Source organism: Narcine bancroftii, chromosome 2 (genome assembly GCF_036971445.1).
Source record: "Narcine bancroftii isolate sNarBan1 chromosome 2, sNarBan1.hap1, whole genome shotgun sequence".
Taxonomy (NCBI): Eukaryota; Metazoa; Chordata; class Chondrichthyes; order Torpediniformes; family Narcinidae; genus Narcine; species Narcine bancroftii.
In genome coordinates, this window is record NC_091470.1 from 145,796,335 (window position 1) to 145,817,915 (window position 21,581).

General features: G+C 41.1%; 1 protein-coding gene across 10 annotated transcripts in view; it reads left to right on the top strand.

Moving 5' to 3' along the window:
* The first annotated feature begins 2,509 nt into the window (after positions 1–2,509).
* Positions 2,510–21,581, top strand: part of tmem201 (transmembrane protein 201) — a 117,779-nt gene continuing 98,707 nt past the window's right edge. For all 10 annotated transcript variants that reach the window (XR_011351662.1, XR_011351663.1, XR_011351664.1 and 7 more), the window contains exons 1-3: positions 2,510–2,673; positions 13,077–13,197; positions 15,296–15,490. Coding sequence is in view for 6 of the 10 variants with exons in the window: in XM_069918415.1 (XP_069774516.1) it covers positions 2,525–2,673; positions 13,077–13,197; positions 15,296–15,490 (465 nt within the window). In the remaining 4 variants the exon portion in view is untranslated. The remainder of the gene's footprint in view (positions 2,674–13,076; positions 13,198–15,295; positions 15,491–21,581) is intronic.

A 21,581-nucleotide genomic window follows, 5' to 3' on the forward strand; every position in this document is an offset into this window, starting at 1 on the left:
GGGATTTTAAATAAAATCGTTGGCTCCTTTACCAGGCTGTTTAAAGCCTGTCCAGAGCTGAAGGGAGTCAGACTGGGTGGTTGGACCCCACGGAATCACTGTCTCTCAGCTGCTCCTCACAGAGGCAGCAGCTCGTCTGCACCACCATTCACAAGGCCATCTTGCCATCAATCCAATGGCCCAGGCTCATGAGTCAGCTGTTCAGCGGGTACTCTTGCTTGAGTAAAAGTCTTAACAAAGGCTCCCAACCCCAAGCATTCATTGATTGTTGCTGCCCAATCTGCTGAGTTCCTCCAGCTTTTCTTTGTTCACTGAGTCTGGGATTAAATTTCACACCAGAAAGATCTGGCTGATGGGCCAATGCAAGGATGAGTGTAAGAATGGGTGAGGAAAAGTACAATTCATCATCCCACCACCCCGTCAATTGGCATTTTTACACAGAAACTGGAATTTTTCTGGGGGAAAAAAAAAGCATACTTTGATGTGTCCCAATGTGGTTGTTGACACGGGCACTTTTGCACAGCCTTGCTGTGTTGCAGAGTTCGTCAGAGGGAACTTTGATTTCATTAGGCTTGTTTCTTGCGGAGTGGCTGGCATTCTGTAGAAATGTGTAAGGGTCCCAGTGGAAAAATTACAGGATGGAATTTGCATTAATCAATTGTCTTGACATTTTTACACTGTCACTGGATTTCAGGAAATTTTCTGCTCTTCAGCAGCAGTGTAAAAATGCCTAACAATCATGTAACCAAATAGGAGTTTATAAATAGATCTGCACACATTTAAGGCACAATGTTTTAAAAATGTGTACATTTCCCTCCAAAAGCCACGTGGATGGAAGGTCACCGGATGGAATATTAAGAGTTGTTCCTCCAATTTGTGGATGATCTTCTCCACCCACCCCCACTTGAACACCACAGGGACGTGATCTACCAGGGCCATTGTCCATGACACCATGGACAAACATATCTGCAAGGGAAGGAGGTGAGGAAATTGAAATGGGTGGTGATTGTGAGATTAACGCCATCGCAGTGAAGTGATCAATGAAGTGATCTCCCAGCCTGCATCCAATCTCTCCGATGGGGAGACCACAATGGGATGCAGTAGGTGACACCTGCAGATTCACACTTTCCTCCTCCTGAACATGTCCGCACAGATGTGCCAGTGAATCACAGTTTGAACCAGAGAACAACATCACAGAACAGAAATGGGCCCTTCTAGTCTGTACCATACTATGATTGAGCACCTCAGCTCTGTCAGCGCAGTGAACACCCTTTTCAATTCCCTTGCCCACGAGTCTGTCCTTGGTGTCATGCACTGCCACCAGACTGAGACCACCCACAATTAGGAGGAACATACCCTCACCTTTGTCTGGACAACCTCCAACATGTTGGCATTCACATAGGAACATAGGAAGAAGGAACAGGAGTAGGCCAAAAATGGCCCATCGAGCCTGCTCCGCCATTCAATACGATCATGGCTGATCTAATTTATGACCTAACTCCACCTACCTGCCTTCTCCCCATATCCCTTGATTCCTCTATCATGTAAAAATTTATCTAACCGAATTTTAAATATGTTTAATGAGGCAGCCTCAACCACTTCCCTGGTTAGAGAATTCCAAGCATTCACTACTCTCTGGGAAAAACTATTTTTCCTCATCGCTGTCCTAAATCTACTCCCCCGAATCTTGAGACTGTGTCCTCTCGTTTTAGTTTCCCCGGCCAGCTCAAAAAACCTTCCTACATCTATCCTATCCATGCCCTTCATAATCCTATAGGTTTCTATAAGATCACCTCTCATTCTTCTGAACTCGAGCAAATACAATCCTCGATGATTTAATCTTTCATCATAAGTCAACCCCTTCATCCCAGGGATCAAGCTAGTAAATCTCCTCTGGACCGTCTCCAAAGCCAGTATATCCTTCCTCAAATATGGAGACCAGAACTGGACTCTGTACTCCAGGTGCGGTCTCACCAGTACCTTATACAGTTGCAACATTACCTCCCGACTCCTGAATTAAATTCCTCTAGCGATGAAGGCCAACATTCCATTTGCTTTCTTAATAACCTCCTGCAACCTAACATTTTGCGATTCATGCACAAGTACTCCCAAGTCCCTCTGCACAACAGCATGCGGTAGTTTTTCACCCTTTAAATAACATCTACTTCTCTGGCTTTCGTTCAGCTCCCCCACCTTCTCTCCTTTTCCCTGTCTCCTTCAGCACAGGCAAAATCAATTCTCACCTCCCCCCTTCTATCCAATTAACACCTTTTGTTGGTCCGGACTGCCCCGCCTGCCTGGTTTTTGCTGGCACAGCTCAGTCCCGAAACGTCGGCAGTTTTCCTTTGTGTCTCATGCCCGCTGCAAGACCGGCCGAGTTCCTCTGCCTGATCCCACTGCCCTGCACCCAGTGGATCCCCCTCCTCTCCATCTGCCTTTCTGGTGCAACGCTGCAGAACCTTTCCTCCCCAGGGGCTGCCCCACACCGGACAGTGGGGCGACGTGATGACGCTGCCGAGGAGCGATGACGCAGACGCGTCGAGCGTGTGGGTCCCATTCTACGCGGGCGATGGAGGCGCTGGTCGGGGTGTTCTCCGCGTTTCCCCTCACGGCGGCCGGCGGCGGCCTTGGCCTGTGTGCCACCGGGGCGCTGCTCTACAGGGCCGTTACCAGGTAAGCGGGGCTGGTCGCTGCGGAGGAGGAGAAGGGTCAAGGATGAGAGCAGCCGCAGTTGCGGAACGCCTCGGCCTTCCCCATTGCAGCGCTCCCTCGTCCCCCTCACCCCCACCCCTGTCAGCCCCCCGCCCCCAACCGTGTCAGTCCCCCCGCCCCCGCCAGCTCCCCGCCCCCGCCAGCTCCCCGCCCACTTCCACTCCTCATCCCGCCCCCGCTTTCCCCCTCACCCACCTCCATCCCTCATCCCCCCGCCTTGCCCCTCACTCACCCCCACCCCTCAACCTCTCTGTCCTCCCCCTCTCTCACCCCCACCCCTCATCCTCCCCTGTTTGCTCCCTCACTCACCCCCACCCCTCACCGTCCCGTCTGCCCCCCAATCACCCCACACCTCATCCCCTTGTCTGCCCCTTCTCACTCCCACCTCTCATCCCCCTGTCTGCCCCATCTCACAACTCCCCTCCATATTGTTTGAGTCTGATGTTGAGGGGTAGCAACTGTTCCTGAACCTGTTGGTGCAAGTCTTATGGTACATGTGCATCTTTCTTGATGGCAGCAGTGAGGAGAACACTGTTACAGTCCCAGTAATCAAGACCTGGGTTCAAATCCCGCGGTGTCTGTAAGTAGTTTGTATGATTTCCCCTTCCCATGGGGTTCCAGTTTCCTCCACCAGTTGAAATGTAACGTAGGTTGTTGGTTAATCGGGTGGAATTGGGTGGCAAGGGCTCTTGGGCTGGAATGGTCTGTTACCGTGCTGTATGTCTAAAAACTGAGCACGTGCTAGGTGACGTGGATCCTTGATGATTGATGATTGCATCTGCTCGACAAAGGCAATGTTTCGTGGAGACGTTTTCAATAGTGGGGATGGTTTTGCCAAGGACGTCCTGGGCTGTGTCCACTATCTTTTGTAGGGCTGCCCCCCTCAGGGGTATTGGTTCTCCTATATCAGCTGTAATGCAGCTGTTCAGCACATTTTCCAGAACACATCTTTAGAAGTTTGACAAGATTTCCGATGACATACTGAACTGATGCAAACTTCTGAGGAAGTAGAAGTTCTTTCCCCACAATGTCATTGGCATGATGGGCCAAGGAAAGGGCCTCCAAGATGATGATTCCCACAAATTTAAATTTGCTTACCCTCTTCACCTCTGGTCCCCCAATGATCACCTGGTTTTCCTTTCCGAAAGTCGACAATCAGCTCCTTGCTCTTGGTGACATTGAGTGTGTGGTTGTTGTTCGTCACCATTCAGCCAAGGCTTTCAATCTTCCTCCTATGTGCTGACTCATTCCCCTTTTTTATACAGTGGTATCACTAGCAAGTTTTTAAATGGTGTTGTTGTACTGAGCCGCACAGAAATGGGTATAAAACAGGCGAAGACTGCCAACCTGTGATGCTCTGTTGCTGATGGAGATTCTTTGGCTTGGCTTCGCGGACGAAGATTTATGGAGGGGGTAAATGTCCACGTCAGCTGCAGGCTCGTTTGTGGCTGACAAGTCCGATGCGGGACAGGCAGACACGGTTGAGGAGGAAAGTTTTAACCAATCTGCACTGATTCGGATCTGGAGTGAGGAATTCCAGGATCCAATTGCACATGGGGGTCTTGAGGCCTCAGTCTTGGGGTTTGCTAATTCGATTTGAGGAGATGATGGTTTTTAATGGCATCCTGGTGTATGAATCTGGTGTCATGAGGAAAGTTCGTGTCATCATTCCTGGATCTTAACATCTCTGAAGATTTATCCTGAGATGATCATGTCAATGCATTAATGAAGTAGGCATTAGTTTGAGGAGATTTGGTATGTCACCAAAGACTTGCAAATTTCTGCAGGTTTGCCATGGAGAGCATTTGTACTGGTTGCATCACTGTCTGGTATGGAGGTACAGGACGAACAGAGGGTTGAAGCTTGGCCATTAGTCTTCCATCCATGAAGCAGCTTCTATTATAACGGACGCTGACCACCCTCTTCACACCGCTATTATTGGGAAGGAGATGCAGGAGCCTGAAGGCACACGCTCAATGTGAGAAAAAAGCTCCCCACCCCACCTCACTGCAATCAGATTTCAGGACAGACAATGAAATTGTGGACACAACCTCACTTTTTCTCTTTATTGCACTAATTACTTATCTTTTAAATCTTGAATTTACAAATTGCAATTTATAGTAAATTTTGCCCCTTGTTCTGCTGGTGCAAAACAAATTTTATGATGATAAACTTGATTCTGATCATCACCGTCAATGTTTTGTGGCAATTTGGCTGCTTGGTTTCCGACATGGTCATAGTGACTGCACAAGTACAGCCAGACATAGATGCCCAAAATGAGCATTGGTGAAAAAAGCTTTAATTTTTAACATGTATATATTGGGTGGCTCAACATCTAGTAGAGTTTATGTGAGTGGCATACAGGAACTTTTGCTTTTGATTTGGGAAACCAGGAATTGGATTGCCTCATCCTCATTTTAAGTTGAACATGTGGAGGGAAGTGCACAGGTAGAGAGATGTTCATTTCATTTAATTAATCAATCAGCAGACGGCAGGAAAAATCAGCCCATCAGTTGAATGGAGAGATGCCGGGCTTGAGAATGAAACGTGGTATTTGATTGTGTGATACAGTGGTTTTCAAACTTTTTCTTTCCACTCACATCCCACCTTAAGTAATCCCTATGCCAAAGGTGCTCTGTGATTAGTAAGGTGGGATGTGAGTAGGAAGAAAAAGTTTGAAAACCACTGTTTTAATTGTACCTAATTGACTCATTATGTGCACGGTTTCAAAACTCCAAAGGAAATGGGCCAATGACAATTTTTCTCAAGCAAAATATTTCCGTAACAATTGGGTCGAGAGCAGTGGTTCTCAACCTTATTTTTTCCCCCACCCACAAACCACCTTAAGCAATCCCTTACTAATCACAGAGCAACCATGGCATCGGGATTATTTAAGATGGTATGTTAGTGGAAAGAAAAAGTTTGAAAACCACTGGTGTAATGGAACAATATCAGCTGTATTGTTTCTATCTCTAACTTTTTAAAGTTACAGTATATCTTTCAAAAGGAGAAACATGGGAGAAAGACAAGATGATAAACTGTGACAGATGGAGATTATGTCCAAAAATAGCTACATCGATCGAAGGGAAAGATGCCAAAATGTGAAGCAGCATCAGATCCAGACAGCCAAATGGATGAAAGTGTCAACTGTTATTTCCATTTTGCAGAGGCATTCATAAGCAGAATAATTTATTCAATTGTACTTTCAGAAAACATGCACATATTCTCTGATTGCGCTGAATGTGAATTCTATTGGCCCTTATCCTGCGAGTTTTTGACTTGTCTTGGGATTTTGTTCTGCAAGTGTCATTTGTTCTACAGTACTTCCCAAGCCAGTTTACATCTTCATATTTGAGATGAGATATTGCTGGATGTATATGCATGCTGTGAGAGCTTAAAGGAATAATGGGATAGGAGGATAAAAGTGAAAAATAGAAATCCAAAGTTGAAAAATTTCCCCTGTGACTGAGCCATTGTAGCTGTCAGCAATCAAGTCAAAACTGAGAAAACCTGGGCATTAGGAGTTTAGATTTAAATGTGAAATTTCTGTTACTTTAACCTGCTAAATTAAGTTTGCTAATTTGAGAAAACTGATTTAAATGGAGCATTATTAATCAAGCGATTAAACATTTGTATGCTTTTCCTACCATCTCAAACAATGATCAGAGAGGTCATCTCTTGTTTTAGATCAAATGGACTTTGTGATGGTTGACTTTAGTGAGGGATATAAAGTTGATTTCATCCATCTTGGCAACGGTGTAAAATATTTTGTCAGCCATACCTTTGGTTGTGTTAGACCTGTGCTGTCTGTAGCGCTTTTGTTTCAACCGATAAACTAGGGGTTTTTTTACCAGGTCACTTTTATGAAGACTCAAGTATTCTGTCCAATATTGAATCTGTGCAATGACCATGTTGTCGTGCATAATTTGACATGTAGTTTCCCTTATTTCAACTATGAATCCTCTTCAAAGTTTTGTTTCCATGCAATTAGTTATGTTTCACAGTGCAATTATAGATTTCACATTTATTGTCAATGTATGCCATTACATAAACCTTGAGATTCATTTTCCTGTGGGCAAGGCAGAATTACCACATATTAGTGATTATTAGTTTGGGTGAAAATGTTGGCAGTTGGCTGTCATTCACATTTATCTTTTGCCTGAAAGTGTGGATAACGTTGATTCATCTGTGGTTTTTAAAACAATATTGGGAAAACATTTAAAGGTTAAAAATTTCACTGACCGCTTGTGAGCAGGAGAGGACTGATTGTATTGTTCTGCCAAGGACTGGTGTACCATTTTGAGGACCTCTTGCACTATAATGGCTGCATCCCACAATACAACCACTGCACACTCCTTTAATTTCTGACCTCTGCACAACTTTGTGGTTGAATTTACTTGACCCTTACTTTTCCAAGTATCAAAAATTCAACCTTTTTATTGAATGAGTAAACTCCTGAGCATTCACAGCCTCTGGTGGAGAGAATTTGAAATGGTCAGAATCTGAGTGAAGAAATTTCTTCTTGTCGCTGTCAGAAACATGAAAGGAGCTGGTAAAGGCGCAAGCCCGAAACCTTTGCTGTTGCTACACAAAGGACACTGTTGGACCTGCTGAGCTTCTCCAGCATTTTGTTTCACTTCAAACATGGTGTCTGTAGAATTCTGAGATTTATTTGTGAAATTGAAATGGATGAGAATTACAGAACTAGATTGGATTATGTCTCAGAGGGCAATGGGAATTGTTAACTGTTTATGCTTTTGATTTTTTTTGACCATAAATCATCATTCAATAAGTTTCATAGTTTGTCAGACAGAATTTTGAATCTGTACCCTTAGATCCATCGTTTTATTTAATTCAGTCTCTGTTCTTGTCATTTGTCAAGCTGCTGCTGTGATACACAGCTGTCGATGAGTCTTAAGCCTTCAGCAGATGACAACTATACCCATGTCATGAGGTTTTTAGTTTTTAGGATTTGCTGATTTAATTAAATATTTTGACTGTTGTTGCGTATTGATTTGTTATCCTTTGTGGTAAAGAGCTTTTTTCAATGAAGCATCTGGGTTAATGAAATGAAGCTGCAGACTTGCTGTACCTTTTGACTTGGAAATAAATTGAATTTATGTTGTGCATCAATGTGTGGAAAAGCATTTTGATGAGTGGAAAATGGTTGAAGATGTTAATACAGTTGTAATATAAACCAATAAGCTCACATAAATGATATTGCAGTGCATTTGAGCCAGATTTGAATAAGGTGCTGTCGTAAAGGAGTTTGTACATTCTCCCCATGTCTGCATTGTTTTTTTCTGGCTTCAGTTTCCTCCCATACTGCAAAAGTTATGGGGTTGAAAGTTAATTTGGGTGTAAATGGGTGGTACAGGTTTAAATGCCTGGAATCGGCTTCTATGGTTGCTGCAAATAAAATTTAAAAACCTGATTGTGATTTTAATTCTATTGTGAAATAACACCAGTTGATTAAAATGTTAATACATTGACATTTTATGTTAAATCTACCTAAATATTTATTAAATTGGAGACAGAAAAAAAACCTAATAAATACAGGTACACGATCCCTTATCCAGACATCCTGAAAGCTCCAAAATCCAGAAAGTGGGGAGAGAGGCGGCAGCGCGAGTCGGGTGGGTGAGAGACCAGCAGGGAGAGACTGGGAGCACGAGTCAGGCAGGCAAGGGGTGGAGACTGGCAGCGCGAGTCAGGTGGCCGAGAGACCGGCAGGCGAGGGAAGGGGTGGGGGTGAATATGGCACCACAATTTGGATGGGCTTTCCGAAATCTGGAAAAATCCAAAATTCAGAACATACTGTCCCCCGAGGGTTCTGGATAAAGGAGTGTGTACCTGTACAAACTGGATTTTGAAAATTGAGGTTGTTGACCACTTTCCTAAAACTGGCCTATTTTGGGCATGTTGGACAGATGCAATATAATATGGATAAATGTGAGGTTATCCACTTTGGAGGCAAGAACAGGAAAGGATTGTTACCTAAATGATGTCTGATTAGGAAAAAGAGAGATGCAACAAGACCTGGGTGTCCTGTGCACCAGTCATTGAAAGAGCGCATGCAGGTACAGCAGGCAGTGAGGAAAATGAATAGTATGTTGGCATTTCATAGCAAGAGGATTCGAGTACAGGAGCAGAGAGATTCTACTGCAGTTGTGCAGGGCCCGAATGAGACCACACCTGGAGTATTGTGTACAGTTTTGGTTTCCTTATATGAGGAACGACATCCTTGCCATTGAGAGAGTGCAAAGGTTCACTAGATTGATACCAGGGATGGCAGGACTTGAATATGAAGAAAGGCTGGATCAACTCGGCTTATACTCACTGGAATTTTGAAGATTGTGGGGGTGGGAGGGGGCAGGAGAATCTTACAGAAATGAATAAAATTTTTAAGGGCTTGGACAGGCTAGATACAGGAAGGTTTTTCCTGTTGTTGGGGAAGACCAGAACCAGGGGGCACAGTTTAAGGATGTGGGGGAAGTCTTTTAGGACTAAGATGAGAAAAAAATATTCTCGCAGAGTGGTGAATCTGTGGAATTCTTTGCCACAGGAAGTGGATGAAGCCAGTTCTTTCTTGATATTTAAGGGGGAGTTGGATTTGGCCCTTGTGGTTAAGGGGATCAGGGGGTATGGGGAGAAGGCATGTACTGGGGAGAGAATAGATGAGGAGCCATGATCAAAATGAATGGTGGTGTAGGAGTAGGCTATTTTGCCCTTCAAGCCTACACCTCTTTTCTCTGTTTAAAGGTATCTAGTTGTCTATGCAATATTGGCGATGGTGCATGTGATTTCTTTGAGTCTTTATTTCTGGACTTTTGTTGCCTGCTTTCATTTTTTTATAAGCCTTGTGAAAACAATTTCGACCAAGGTTTTGCTTATTTGCCCTTGTATATCCTTATCTGGCATGGCACCAGATTTTATTCATGAACCATTCTCTGAAATGCTTTAAGCTGGTTTATATTGCATTGGTTCATTTTATTCAACCACTTAGTAACTTGTATTCATGTTGGAAACAAATTCAGGCACAATTCCTAAGATTACTTTCGCTTTGATTATCGGAATTCTCACCTTTTGTTGATCTCAGCCAAAATGTTGAAGACTGTGGGGAAAGGAGCTGGGAACTAAATTGATGAAGAAGATGCTTGCACTGTGGAGTTAGATGAGTAGGATTTCATTTCCCTCTACTTGAAGTGCTTTTTAATGACCAATAAAGTCAAAATATTTACCAGCAGACCAAGTGGGCTCCCTGATGATATCTCATAATGTGTAGACTCCGTGTTCTGGAGTTTGTGTTTATCGGATCGTCAACCATCCTGTTATTAGCTTGGATGTTTCAGTGTTACTTAAGACCAGATTGTATCAAGCTATGGCTGCATTTTTTTTAACCCTCATTTTTAGTGGCTGCATTTTATAGCCAGTGGTTGCATATCAGTTGTGGCACTTGGGTCTTTTCACTCCTGAAGCAGTGATTTATTTATGACAGCAGCTGACAGTACAGTGACTGGACTGTTCTTCTCCCAGACCAGAGGCTCTGGAAAGATTGCAAAGCATCATTGTGCTGTGCGTCTTCCTGGATGACCAACTGTTTGAAATCTCCTCTGTGCATTATGAGCAATTGACAACTGGTGGAAATCGTTCATGTGAATGTGTTATGCCTTCAATATGCAAGAAGCCTCAATATTTCAGAAAGAACAACAGCTACTTGGGAAGCTTTTAGTATTCCAAGTGATCAGAAACTTGGTAAATTTTAACTAGAGCCTTAAAGACGACTGTTTCAGGAAGGAATTCCTGAAATTTAATTAAGTCCTGAGAAGACATGGATGAGAATAAACTTGGTCAGCAGAGATGAGCTCGGCTGAAGAGCATGTCCACCTTTGACCTCTTGCATGTTGGTCCATGCTCCTCCCCTTGCCCCTTCTTTCCACCTCTCCCCACCTTTTTATTCAGGCACCTGCCTGCTTTCTGCTCATATCTTGATGAAGGGCTTCGGCCTGAAAGATTCGTTCTACTGTATGAATTAGTATTTACTGTCATGAACAAGTCATGCAATTCAGTGTTTTGCAGCAATCATAGTGGAAACATACATATAATAACCATTTCACAACAATTAAGATTAAAAAAAATAACAGTGCATAAAAAGTAAGGCAGTTGCTTTGGTTCATTGATTATTCAGAAGTCTGATGGCAGCAGGGAAGAAGCTGTCCTTGTGCCGTTGAGTGCTCGTCTTGAGGCTCCTGTACCTTTTTCCCAATGGTAGCAGAGTGAAGTGGCATGGCCTGGGTGGTGGCGGTCCTTGAGGATAGATGCTGCTTTCTTTAGACACCGCCTCATGTCGACGTCCTCGATGGAGTGAAGTCTGGTGCCTGTGATGTCGTAGGCTGATAGTTGGCATATCCATACCAGACAGTGATGCAACCAGCCAGAATGCTCTCCTCGGTTGAAGTTTCCAGAGTCTTTGATGACATAATGAATCTCCTCAGCCACCTCAAAGTACAGCTGCTAGTGAGCCTTCTTTGTGATTGTATTTACATGGAGGCTTCAGAACAAATCCTTGGAGATGTTGACACCCAGGAATTTGAAGTTTTTGACCACCTCCACTACTGAGCTCTCAATGAGGACTGGGTCATGTTCCCTTGACTTCCTCCTGAAGTCCACAATCATCTCCTTGGAATTGTTACATCATTCAACAAGCTGATCTATCCCCCTCCTGTATGCTTCTTCTTTGCTATTTGTGATTCTGCCAACAACTGTGTCATCGGCAGACTTGCAGATAGCTTTGCTTCCTATGGACGACGCTGCCTGATCTGCTGAGTTTCTCCAACACTTTTGTGTATTTGACCATGGGACTTGTCAGGAAAAGTTCATAATTTTATAAATATTAGGGTAATCTCATTCCATTATAATTGAAATCTTGAGTTTTGTATTAATGTTACAAAGCCCTACATTTTTTTTGCAACAGGAGTGAGGTGTTTTCTTAAATACAGTAGCATTTAATTTAAATATCCAGTCAGTTACCAATTAATCTATTGAGTCACCAAGCCCTTTCATACAGTCACAAAGCCCGAGTGTAAAAGCGGAGATTCTCCGCCCTTGCGTCGGGAGACAAACCTCCATGAATACACTGTGGCTGGCTGCAAGGTGCTGACTGCAATCCCTCTCGGGGAAGTGGCTGTCTAGGGACAGGCTGATGATGTTGTGGTGACTCAGGAGTGGGATTTTTAAAACGGTGACGGTTCGGTGCATGTGAATGACGTTGACTCGGCGGGTGGCGCTAAGACACCAGTAGTCCCGCCTCCATCAGCTACAGAGGGTGCTACGAGGTGCCACTTGACGTGAATGTGACGCGAGAGCCTCCTTTTAGGGCTGCTCCATGAAAGTTGAGTTTATATTTTTCCCTCTATGCTTATAGCCAGCCTCTAGGAGGAGGCTTGGCACGAAAGGGCCTACGGAGAATGGCAGCAAACAACTGAAATTGTCAGTCTTCTCACAAATGCAGGACAATTTCTGCAGCAATAGTTGCATGTGCCAAATAAAATTCATCTCCGTTATTTACAGCAGTCTCCCCAGTTGGCTTTGCCTTCTCTGTTTAGTGTTGGGATTTAGATTGTCATTTCAGACCTTTGGTCTTTAGATGCAGGCAGTGGAGACTGACTCAGTTGTTCCTTTTGCAAAACATTTCGTGCTCTGGAAACCTGCAAAGTGATGATTCTTATTAAACAAAAATAATATGCATAAATGCGAGCCTTGCTGTTAGCCAGTTGCCATGTCATAAAATGTTTACTGCAAAAAAAAAATTGAAAAGCATCAGAGAGACAATGAAAGCAGAGAAATGAGCAAAGAGAACTCAAACTAGTCATTGAATTACAGTTATGGAATTGTGGATGTATTATCCGAGGAACTTCAGGAGTTGAAGGTGTCACCAGCACCCTAGAGTGATTAAGGATTGAAAATATTGTTGTCGGCATGAATGGGCTCTCGTCCAGTGCTCTACTCTGGTTGTTAACACAACCATCTTGTAATTGCATTGATGAGTTGTCGGATCACTCGCGATGAATGTCGGTGTCTATTGTCATTTATACTGGTTTAAATAAATTATATTTTGTTCCTTCAAGTTATTAAAGGTAATGTTTCGATATATGGAGCTAATTGATCACAAAGCAAGCATGTCCTTGGTCTTTTCAGTCACGAAAATGGAGAATAGTGTCATTGAATAAAAGGACGCGGAAATATACACCAATGCCTGTTTTTATTATTGTTACAACCATTCTGGAAGAACAATTTCATCATTCTTGGATTTAGATGATTAATTATATGCCACTAAATAATCAATTTGAATGTGCCTTTTGCAGGAAGAAGCCGACTCATGTGAAGGTGAACTGCTGGTTCTGCAGCCAGGACACAACTGTTCCATACGGGAACAGGAACTGCTGGGATTGTCCAAACTGTGAGCAGTACAATGGCTTTCAAGAGGTTAGATTCCTATCTGATTTTCACTGTCATTGTTGAACATTGTATGACTTGGAAACAATTTTTTTCCCTCTTATCACCGAGGTTTCTTTTTGACAGCAAAACCTTGCATATTCAATGTTTCGAGTTGTGGGTGGTCTTGCCTATTTTATTGTCTGATTCGTTGATCAGAGGATTAGAAACTTTTCCATTCAATGTGGGATCCTTTGCCATCAATTTTGTCTCGGGGTTTTACTGTCTGAGCTACGGTTGGTCTCTTGAATGGAAAAAGTAAATCCCTAAAAGATGGTTCAAATCAGGGGAAATTGAAGAGATGGGCTAACTTTAAGAAACTCTTGAAATCAACAAATGTGATTTTTAAATTGCTGGGTATATTAAAATTGAGGTTCACCAGTGAATAGAGAATAGTGTCGGGCAGTGACCTAATAATATCATTCCCATCATTTAGTCCACATTAGCACATTCTATGTAGATGATGGACTGGTAAATTGATCACTAAAATAAGCCAGAGACGTGGATGATCTTTGACATATGATCCTGTTAAACATTTGTACCACCCTGCAAGGCACGAACAATGGAACCCTGAGTTGCACCGGTTGAGTGCTGCTCCCACAGGCAACAAGCTTGCATCAATCTAGGGCAAAGCAATTTATTGGCACCTTGTCCAAAACCTTAAGATACTGCTGACTGCACTGATTTCAGGGTGCACCAACTACAAAATGAACATCAATAACTTGGCACGTCTTCTTTGGCAGTACCTCAAGACCTTTGGACCTTTGCAGGCTTGAGGCAAGAGAGCAAGTCGCACAAGTCCAAGTTTCTCACTGTCTGGACTTGGATTTATCTCATCATTTTATCATCTCTGGACTCAAATCCTCAGTTTTCCTGCAGCATCACTGTGGTACTTTCATCACAGGCATTGAACCAGTTTATGGATGACTAGTCATGGGTAGTAAATGCTGATCTTGACATCAATATAATAATTGACTTGAAATCATTTAAGTGTGTTACATTATATGAACTATGGGGTCATTCTGAATGTTACGATGTCTTTCTCATCTCAAAATGGTTGAAAAAGTTAGTTCCCTGCCTTTAAAGTCAGACGTTCATAGGCTTGGGAGCAACTTGCTTCTTGAGATAAGTGTATCTTCGATGAGCAAAGGACTTGGTATATTAGTTCATTCTTGTTTCATTTAGTTTACTATGACCTTTAGGCATCCTAGAGCTGAAATTTCGGAAACTCGTTGAAGCAGGGTTGAAGTGTTGTCGCTATTAGACTGCAGAAAGCATGGCAGCTAATTGGAGGACCAGTTTGGTCAAAAAGCACTTTATTTCTTGGTTTGTGTTTTCTTTTGTAAGGATTAAGAATAGGAATAACATTTTGCTCCTCTGTCACTTTCACAAATCCATCTGAGAAAATGCATTGGGTCTCTGTGCAGACTTATCCAAAAGGCATTTATATCGTAAGGCTGGTCTTGAGCAAAATTGATTTTAAATCTTATTAGCTTGGCAAACAAATGATACTGAAAATCTGAAGCAAAAGCACAAAGTCCTGAGAAGAACCAAGCAGCATATGTTGAAAAAGAAACCACATTTTGGAAGTGACCTTCAAATCTGGGAAGAATTGGAGGGTTTACAATTTTCAGAAGGGAGGGCAGGAGTGAGATCTTAAGGTAAAAATTGTGATGGATGCAAATTCATTGGGAGCCTTTGAAGCTCTGGATTTTGTTCTTTCAGCCAATGAAATCTGTTTACAGTTTTTGTTATCTATTAAACCACTTGCTTCAAAGGGAACAGGAAAATAAAATAAAACGAATTCGGGGAGTGACAAAGATGATAGCAGCAACACTGATTATTCCACATGGACAAGACGCCCGGGAAAGTGTGCTCAGATTTTAAAGATGTAATTAAAGGCAGTGACATTGTTAATTGTTCCAAAATCACTCTTCATGTTTTGTATGTAACACTGCCCTCAGCCAATTAGTGCCTTGTGTAACTGGTTTGAGCCGGTAAATGATTCATCCAAATTCGTTGATATTTAATCCCCATTAATTAGAATCTGTCCAGTATGTTAGTGCAAATCAATGTTGTTTTCTTTCAGAATGGTGATTACAACAAGCCAATCCCTGCTCAATATATGGAGCATTTGAACCACATGGTAACCAGCTGGGCAACTCCTTCACAAACCTCCAAAATTCAGCAGTGGCCAAATGGACAAATTCTCTTCTGTAAGAAATGCAACAACAACCAGCCACTGAAGATCAAGCAATTGGCTTCCTTTGTTCCCAGAGATGAGGTAAACATTTTGTGGCCAGCAGCTTCAATTCTATTTGTTTAGATTTAAATTTTGATTTTATAATCTCGGGATGTCGTGAAAATCTGCTGACTCACTCCATTGTTTGAATTTGATGTTGTGGTAAAATAACCCATTTCAGATCACTGACATTAATTGCTCTGCTCCAAATTGGGGAAGTTAATCTAACTGTCAAACATAACCAACAAAACAAGGTTTGGGAAGGGACAACTGGACCACAATATATGTCTGGAAATAAAGATCAAGAGGACATTGTTAAAGAGAGATGAATATGTTGGAGATTGGAAGAGATGAGAAATAGGGCAAAAATTAAGGAAGAACATGTACAATGTGTTGCTTATTGAGAGTTGATATAGCTCACTAAGCACCAAAATGTGACTTGACAAGAAAGAGGGCATGGGACAGTACAGGCCTGCACATGGTCCTCATCCCTCTTCCATCTCCCCAACAGTTTGTTCCTGCCATCTCCCACTGTTATTAAATAAAAGCACCTTGCATATCTCATTTTAAACTCTCCAACCTCCCCTCCACCATCTCCCCCCCCCCCCCCCACCTTAATTTCTTAAAGTATTTGACATTTCCACCCTTGTTATCTGGTTGATGTATGCCATCAAGTCACCCCCTTGGTATTTGACTACAGTAAAAACATCCAAATTTGTCCACTCTAATCCAGTCGACATCCTCAAAGCTTCCACCTTCCCATTGGACAGTGGCCAGAGCTGTTTTGCACAACAAACGTGACAGCCAAGTTTGATGCAAATGTAGTATATTTCCAAATTTTATTCTCAATGCTTTGATTGATTATGGCTCACATGCTTTAAGCTTCCTTTACCTACTTTAAGGGAGCTGTGAGTTAGCACCTCCGGATACCTGTGTTCCTCAGAGCCCTGACTTACTGTATATTTTTACATTTGACCTCCCAAAATACATCACGTTATAATTGTCTGAATGAAACTTCACCTGCTATTTGCCAAATTTCCATCTGATTTATATCATGCTGCATTCTTTGACTAGCTTCCTTGCTCTCCACAACTTGTTATCTATAAATGTACAAATCTGACTACCTATGTTTTCACCCAGATCCTTGATATATATTACAAACAAAAGGTTCTATCATTGGTCCTTCAGAACACCATTACCAGTATGAAAAATGCTGCTCCTCTACTATCCTATGTCTTCTGTAACCTAGAAATTTTGGATTGAGCTTATCAAATTACCATGGGTCCTTTGTGACTTGAATCTTCTAGACTGACCAACAGCGAGGAACGGTGAAAGTTTTGCTAAAGTCCGTGGAGGTAACATTCTTAGTCTCGCCCTCACATATCACCTTTTGGGTGACCATGTATTTTGAGAAGGTGGGACAACATTGAACTCAACATAGTCAAATGTTCATTTAATTGAAACATGAAGTGTTTCTGCAGAGGAAGAATTAGAATTGGGCATCTTCGGGAGATAGGAATAGCCTTTCTTAGTGATGGCCCAATTACATAGTCTGGAGCTCAACTGTAAGTAAATTATAAAGGTCAGAAAAGATCATTTTTATGGCAGAAAATCATGATGATGGATTTGGTCTTTGAAGGAAAATTATGTTCATGCGTTGGATGTTGGGCAAGTAGTAAAATAAATTATAAACACTTGTTTAATGATATTTGGAATTTCACTAAATTGTTGCCATTATTTGGATTAGTTCACAAATGTATATGGGCATTGTGTCCTTGTGTAGAAATTACTTGTAATTCTCAGATCATTAAATTATAATCCAAATATGATTTGCTGCCAAGAACCAAGTGCAGTTAGGCAGAATGAATTTTTGTATATTGTGTAAGCAACACAAGGACAAAAGGACATATATAGACATATACCTGTATATAGGCAAGGACGTATATAGACATATACCTGTATATAGATGTAGACAAGGACATATATAGACATATGCCTGTATATGTCTATATATGTCCTTGTCTATGTCTATATACAGGCATATGTCTATATATGTCGTCTAAGTAAATATACAGGTATATGTCTATATACAAGTATATGTCTATACATATCCTTGTCTATGTCTATATACAGGTATATGTCTATACATATCCTTGTCTATGTCTATATACAGGTATATGTCCATAAATGTCCTCGTCTATGTCCATATACAGGTATATGTCTATATATGTCCTTGTCTACGTCTATATACAGGTATATGTCTATATATGTCTACGTCAATATACAGGTATATGTCTATATACAGGTATATGTCTTTATATGTGCTTGTCTATGTCTGTATACAGGTATATGTCTATATACGTCTACGTCAATATACAGGTATATGTCTATATACAGATATATGTCTATATATGTCCTTGTCTATGTCTATATACAGGTATATGTCTATATATGTCTTTGTCTATGTCTTTATATACAGGTCTATTTCCATATATGTCCTCGTCTACGTCTATATACACGTGTATGTCCTTGTCTACGTCTATGTACAGGTCTATGTCCATATATGTCCTTGTCTACATCTATATACAGGTCTATGTCCATACATGTCCTTGTCTACGTCTATATACAAGTCTATGTCCTTGTCTACGTCTATATACAGGTCTATGTCCTTGTCTACGTCTATATACAGGTCTACGTCCTTGTCTACGTCTATATTCAGGTCTATGTCCTCGTCTACGTCCATATACAGGTATATGTCTATATATATCCTCGCCTATGTCTATATACAGGTATATGTCTATATATGTCCTCGTCTAAGTCTATATACAGGTATATGTCCTCATCTATGTCTATATACAGGTATATGTCTATATATGTCCTTGACTATGTCTATATACAGGCATATGTCTATATATGTCGTCTAAGTCAATATACAGGTATATGTCTATATACAAGTATATGTCTATACATATCCTTGTCTATGTCTATATACAGGTATATGTCTATATATGTCCTCGTCTATGTCTATATACAGGTATATGTCTATATATGTCCTTGTCTACGTCTATATACAGGTATATTTCCATATATGTCGTCGTCTACATCTATATACAGGTGATGTCCTTGTCTACGTCTATGTACAGGTCTATGTCCATATATGTACTTGTCTACATCTATATACAGGTCTATGTCCATACATGTCCTTGTCTACGTCTATATACAGGTCTATGTCCTTGTCTACGTCTATATACAGGTCTACGTCCTTGTCTACGTCTATATTCAGGTCTATGTCCTTGTCTACGTCTATGTACAGGTCTATCTCTATATACGTCCTCATCTACGTCTATATACAGGTATATGTATATAGACGAGGACATATATAGACATAGACCTGTATATAGACGTAGATATGCCTGTATATAGACATAGACAAGGACATATATAGACATACCTGTATATAGACATAGACGAGGACATATATAGACATATACCTGTATATTGACGTAGACAAGGACATATATAGACATATACCTGTATATTGACGTAGACATATATAGACATATACCTGTATATTGACGTAGACATATATAGACATATACCTGTATATAGACGTAGACAAGGACATATATAGACATATGCCTGTATATAGACATAGACAAGGACATATATAGACATATGCCTGTATATAGACATAGACGAGGACATATATAGACATATGCCTGTATATAGACATAGACGAGGACATATATAGACATATACCTGTATATAGACATAGATGAGGACATATATAGACATATACATGTATATAGACATAGACGAGGACATATATAGACATATACCTGTATATAGACGTAGACGAGGACGTATATAGAGATAGACCTGTATATAGACCTAGACGAGGACATAGACCTGAATATAGACGTAGACAAGGACATAGACCTGTATATAGACGTAGACAAGGACATAGACCTGTATATAGACGTAGACATATATGGAAATAGACCTGTATATAGACGAGGACATATATAGACATAGACCTGTATATAGATGTAAACATATGCCTGTATATATATATAGACATAGACAAGGACATATATAGACATACCTGTATATAGACATAGACAAGGACATATATAGACATATACCTGTAAATAGACATAGACAAGGACATATATAGACATATACTTGTATATGGACATATATGGAGATAGAACTGTATATAGACGTAGACGAGGACATATATGGACAGACCTGTATATAGACGTTATCAAGGACGTGTATAGACAGGAAGATTTTCATCTTCATGATTTATAAAGGTACATCATGTCTGTACTTTAATGTGTCCTTATGCTACTGACCAGTGTTAATTTTTTGCTGTTAGGATCATAGCTGTTGCTGGAAACAATATATGAATTACATATCACTCAAAACAAAATACTGAGTGTCTATATTTCTCACCTTTTGTTGAGTAGAAGATGACATTTACATTGCAGCAGAAGGTGCTCTAGAAGTGATTTTATTTGAAGTTTGGTATTGCTGTTGCAAGAAATATGCACTAAACATCTTTGCAGTTTTAGTTAATGTCTACTTTTTAACTGTTTGAAGCTTTCTCTGGTTCACTGATTATTGGGAAAGTTGGTTGGATTGCAGACTTTTGTTGCCTGACTTGTTGGAGATGTGGATCGCCATGCTTTCTGCAAATTACTTTTTCAATTCTGAGCAAGTATTATCAATGTCCATAAACATTTGATTTTTAGAAAATACCCTTTTCAACTTTTTTTCAGAAAATTTTCTAAAAACGTAACAAACCTATCTCTTGAAATGTGTTGTTTTAATTAAAGATGGATGTTAATGAAACTTCCTGTAACTTGGTCAAAGTATTCTATGGGATCTTTACCAGTGGATTTAAAAGCAAGCTATCATTTGGGGCAGTTCCCCAAAGTCTTTGTGAAAGTGGTCAATTTTGAAGTAGGAATGAAAGGTGGGGAGTTTCAGAAATTAGTGCGGACAAAGGAAATGCCGTAATTAGAGGGGCATGAATATCTTGAGTACCTGTAATACGAATTTGAAGGTGATTGCTTGTGGCTGTTAAATGTGGCAGAAGTGCAAAGAAATTGCTGTTGCTTAACCTTTCATGATTGTAGATATGCAAGTATAGGACATGATGTGATGGTGAGAACAAATTCAGAGCGTCTCAGAAAAGTCTTCGACACAGTTATTTAAATAATCATCTTTATTTACACACGGGAGCATGCGCAACAGGAAACACTTGCGCATGCAGACAAGCAACGAAACACTGGTTAATCATCGATAAACGCAACTCCCGATAAATCGCTGATAATCGCAACTCCTGAGTACAATGCAAGGGTTAAACAAATGATCCCCTCAGTTCCTTTCTCACTTGCAGTCGCGACACATGGAATAAATGAAAAGTACAAATTATTAACAACAACCCCTCCACTATCACTCTTCAACAACAAAATGCTATCAGGGATTAATTTCAGGTTTTTTTCACTTTATTGATTTTTTTTCTTTCTCTCTGAATACCACAGTTAATTTGTTTAGATTTCTTTATTTGTCGACATATATATGTTGTGCACAGTTTATTTTGCAATATCAGTAAGTGGTAATTCTGTCTCAACCACATTAAAAAGAATCTCAGGGTTGTATGTGATGTCATATATATACTCTGACAAATTTGAAATCTGAGACGTGACATTCTCTTTTGGTCTGTGCCACAAGAGCATCACTCACCTTGTAATTGGTTCTCCACTGTCTCCCATGGGTCGCTACTTGGAGTGGAGCTCTGGGTTCGTCCCAAAGGGAAAAGAAACCGAGTTGGTCCATGTGGTGGGTTTTGTATTATAGCAGATTGCAGGGACTGGCTCAGGTCCTGGACCTAACGGGTCGACAATCAATTGTGATGCAGCCTCACCTGTGCGTAGGACTAACTTGATTGGCAGCTGGAATTACTTTTGACCTGTTTCCTGCCAGAGAGGTCACCTGACCCTCCTCATAACGCATGGAGCAAGAGCACGGATATGACAAGTACTTGTTGAGCATGAGGATGCAGTTTGCAGAGTTCAGATGGGCATTGGTAGAGTTTTTTTTCGTAGTTTTTTTGGTCATATAA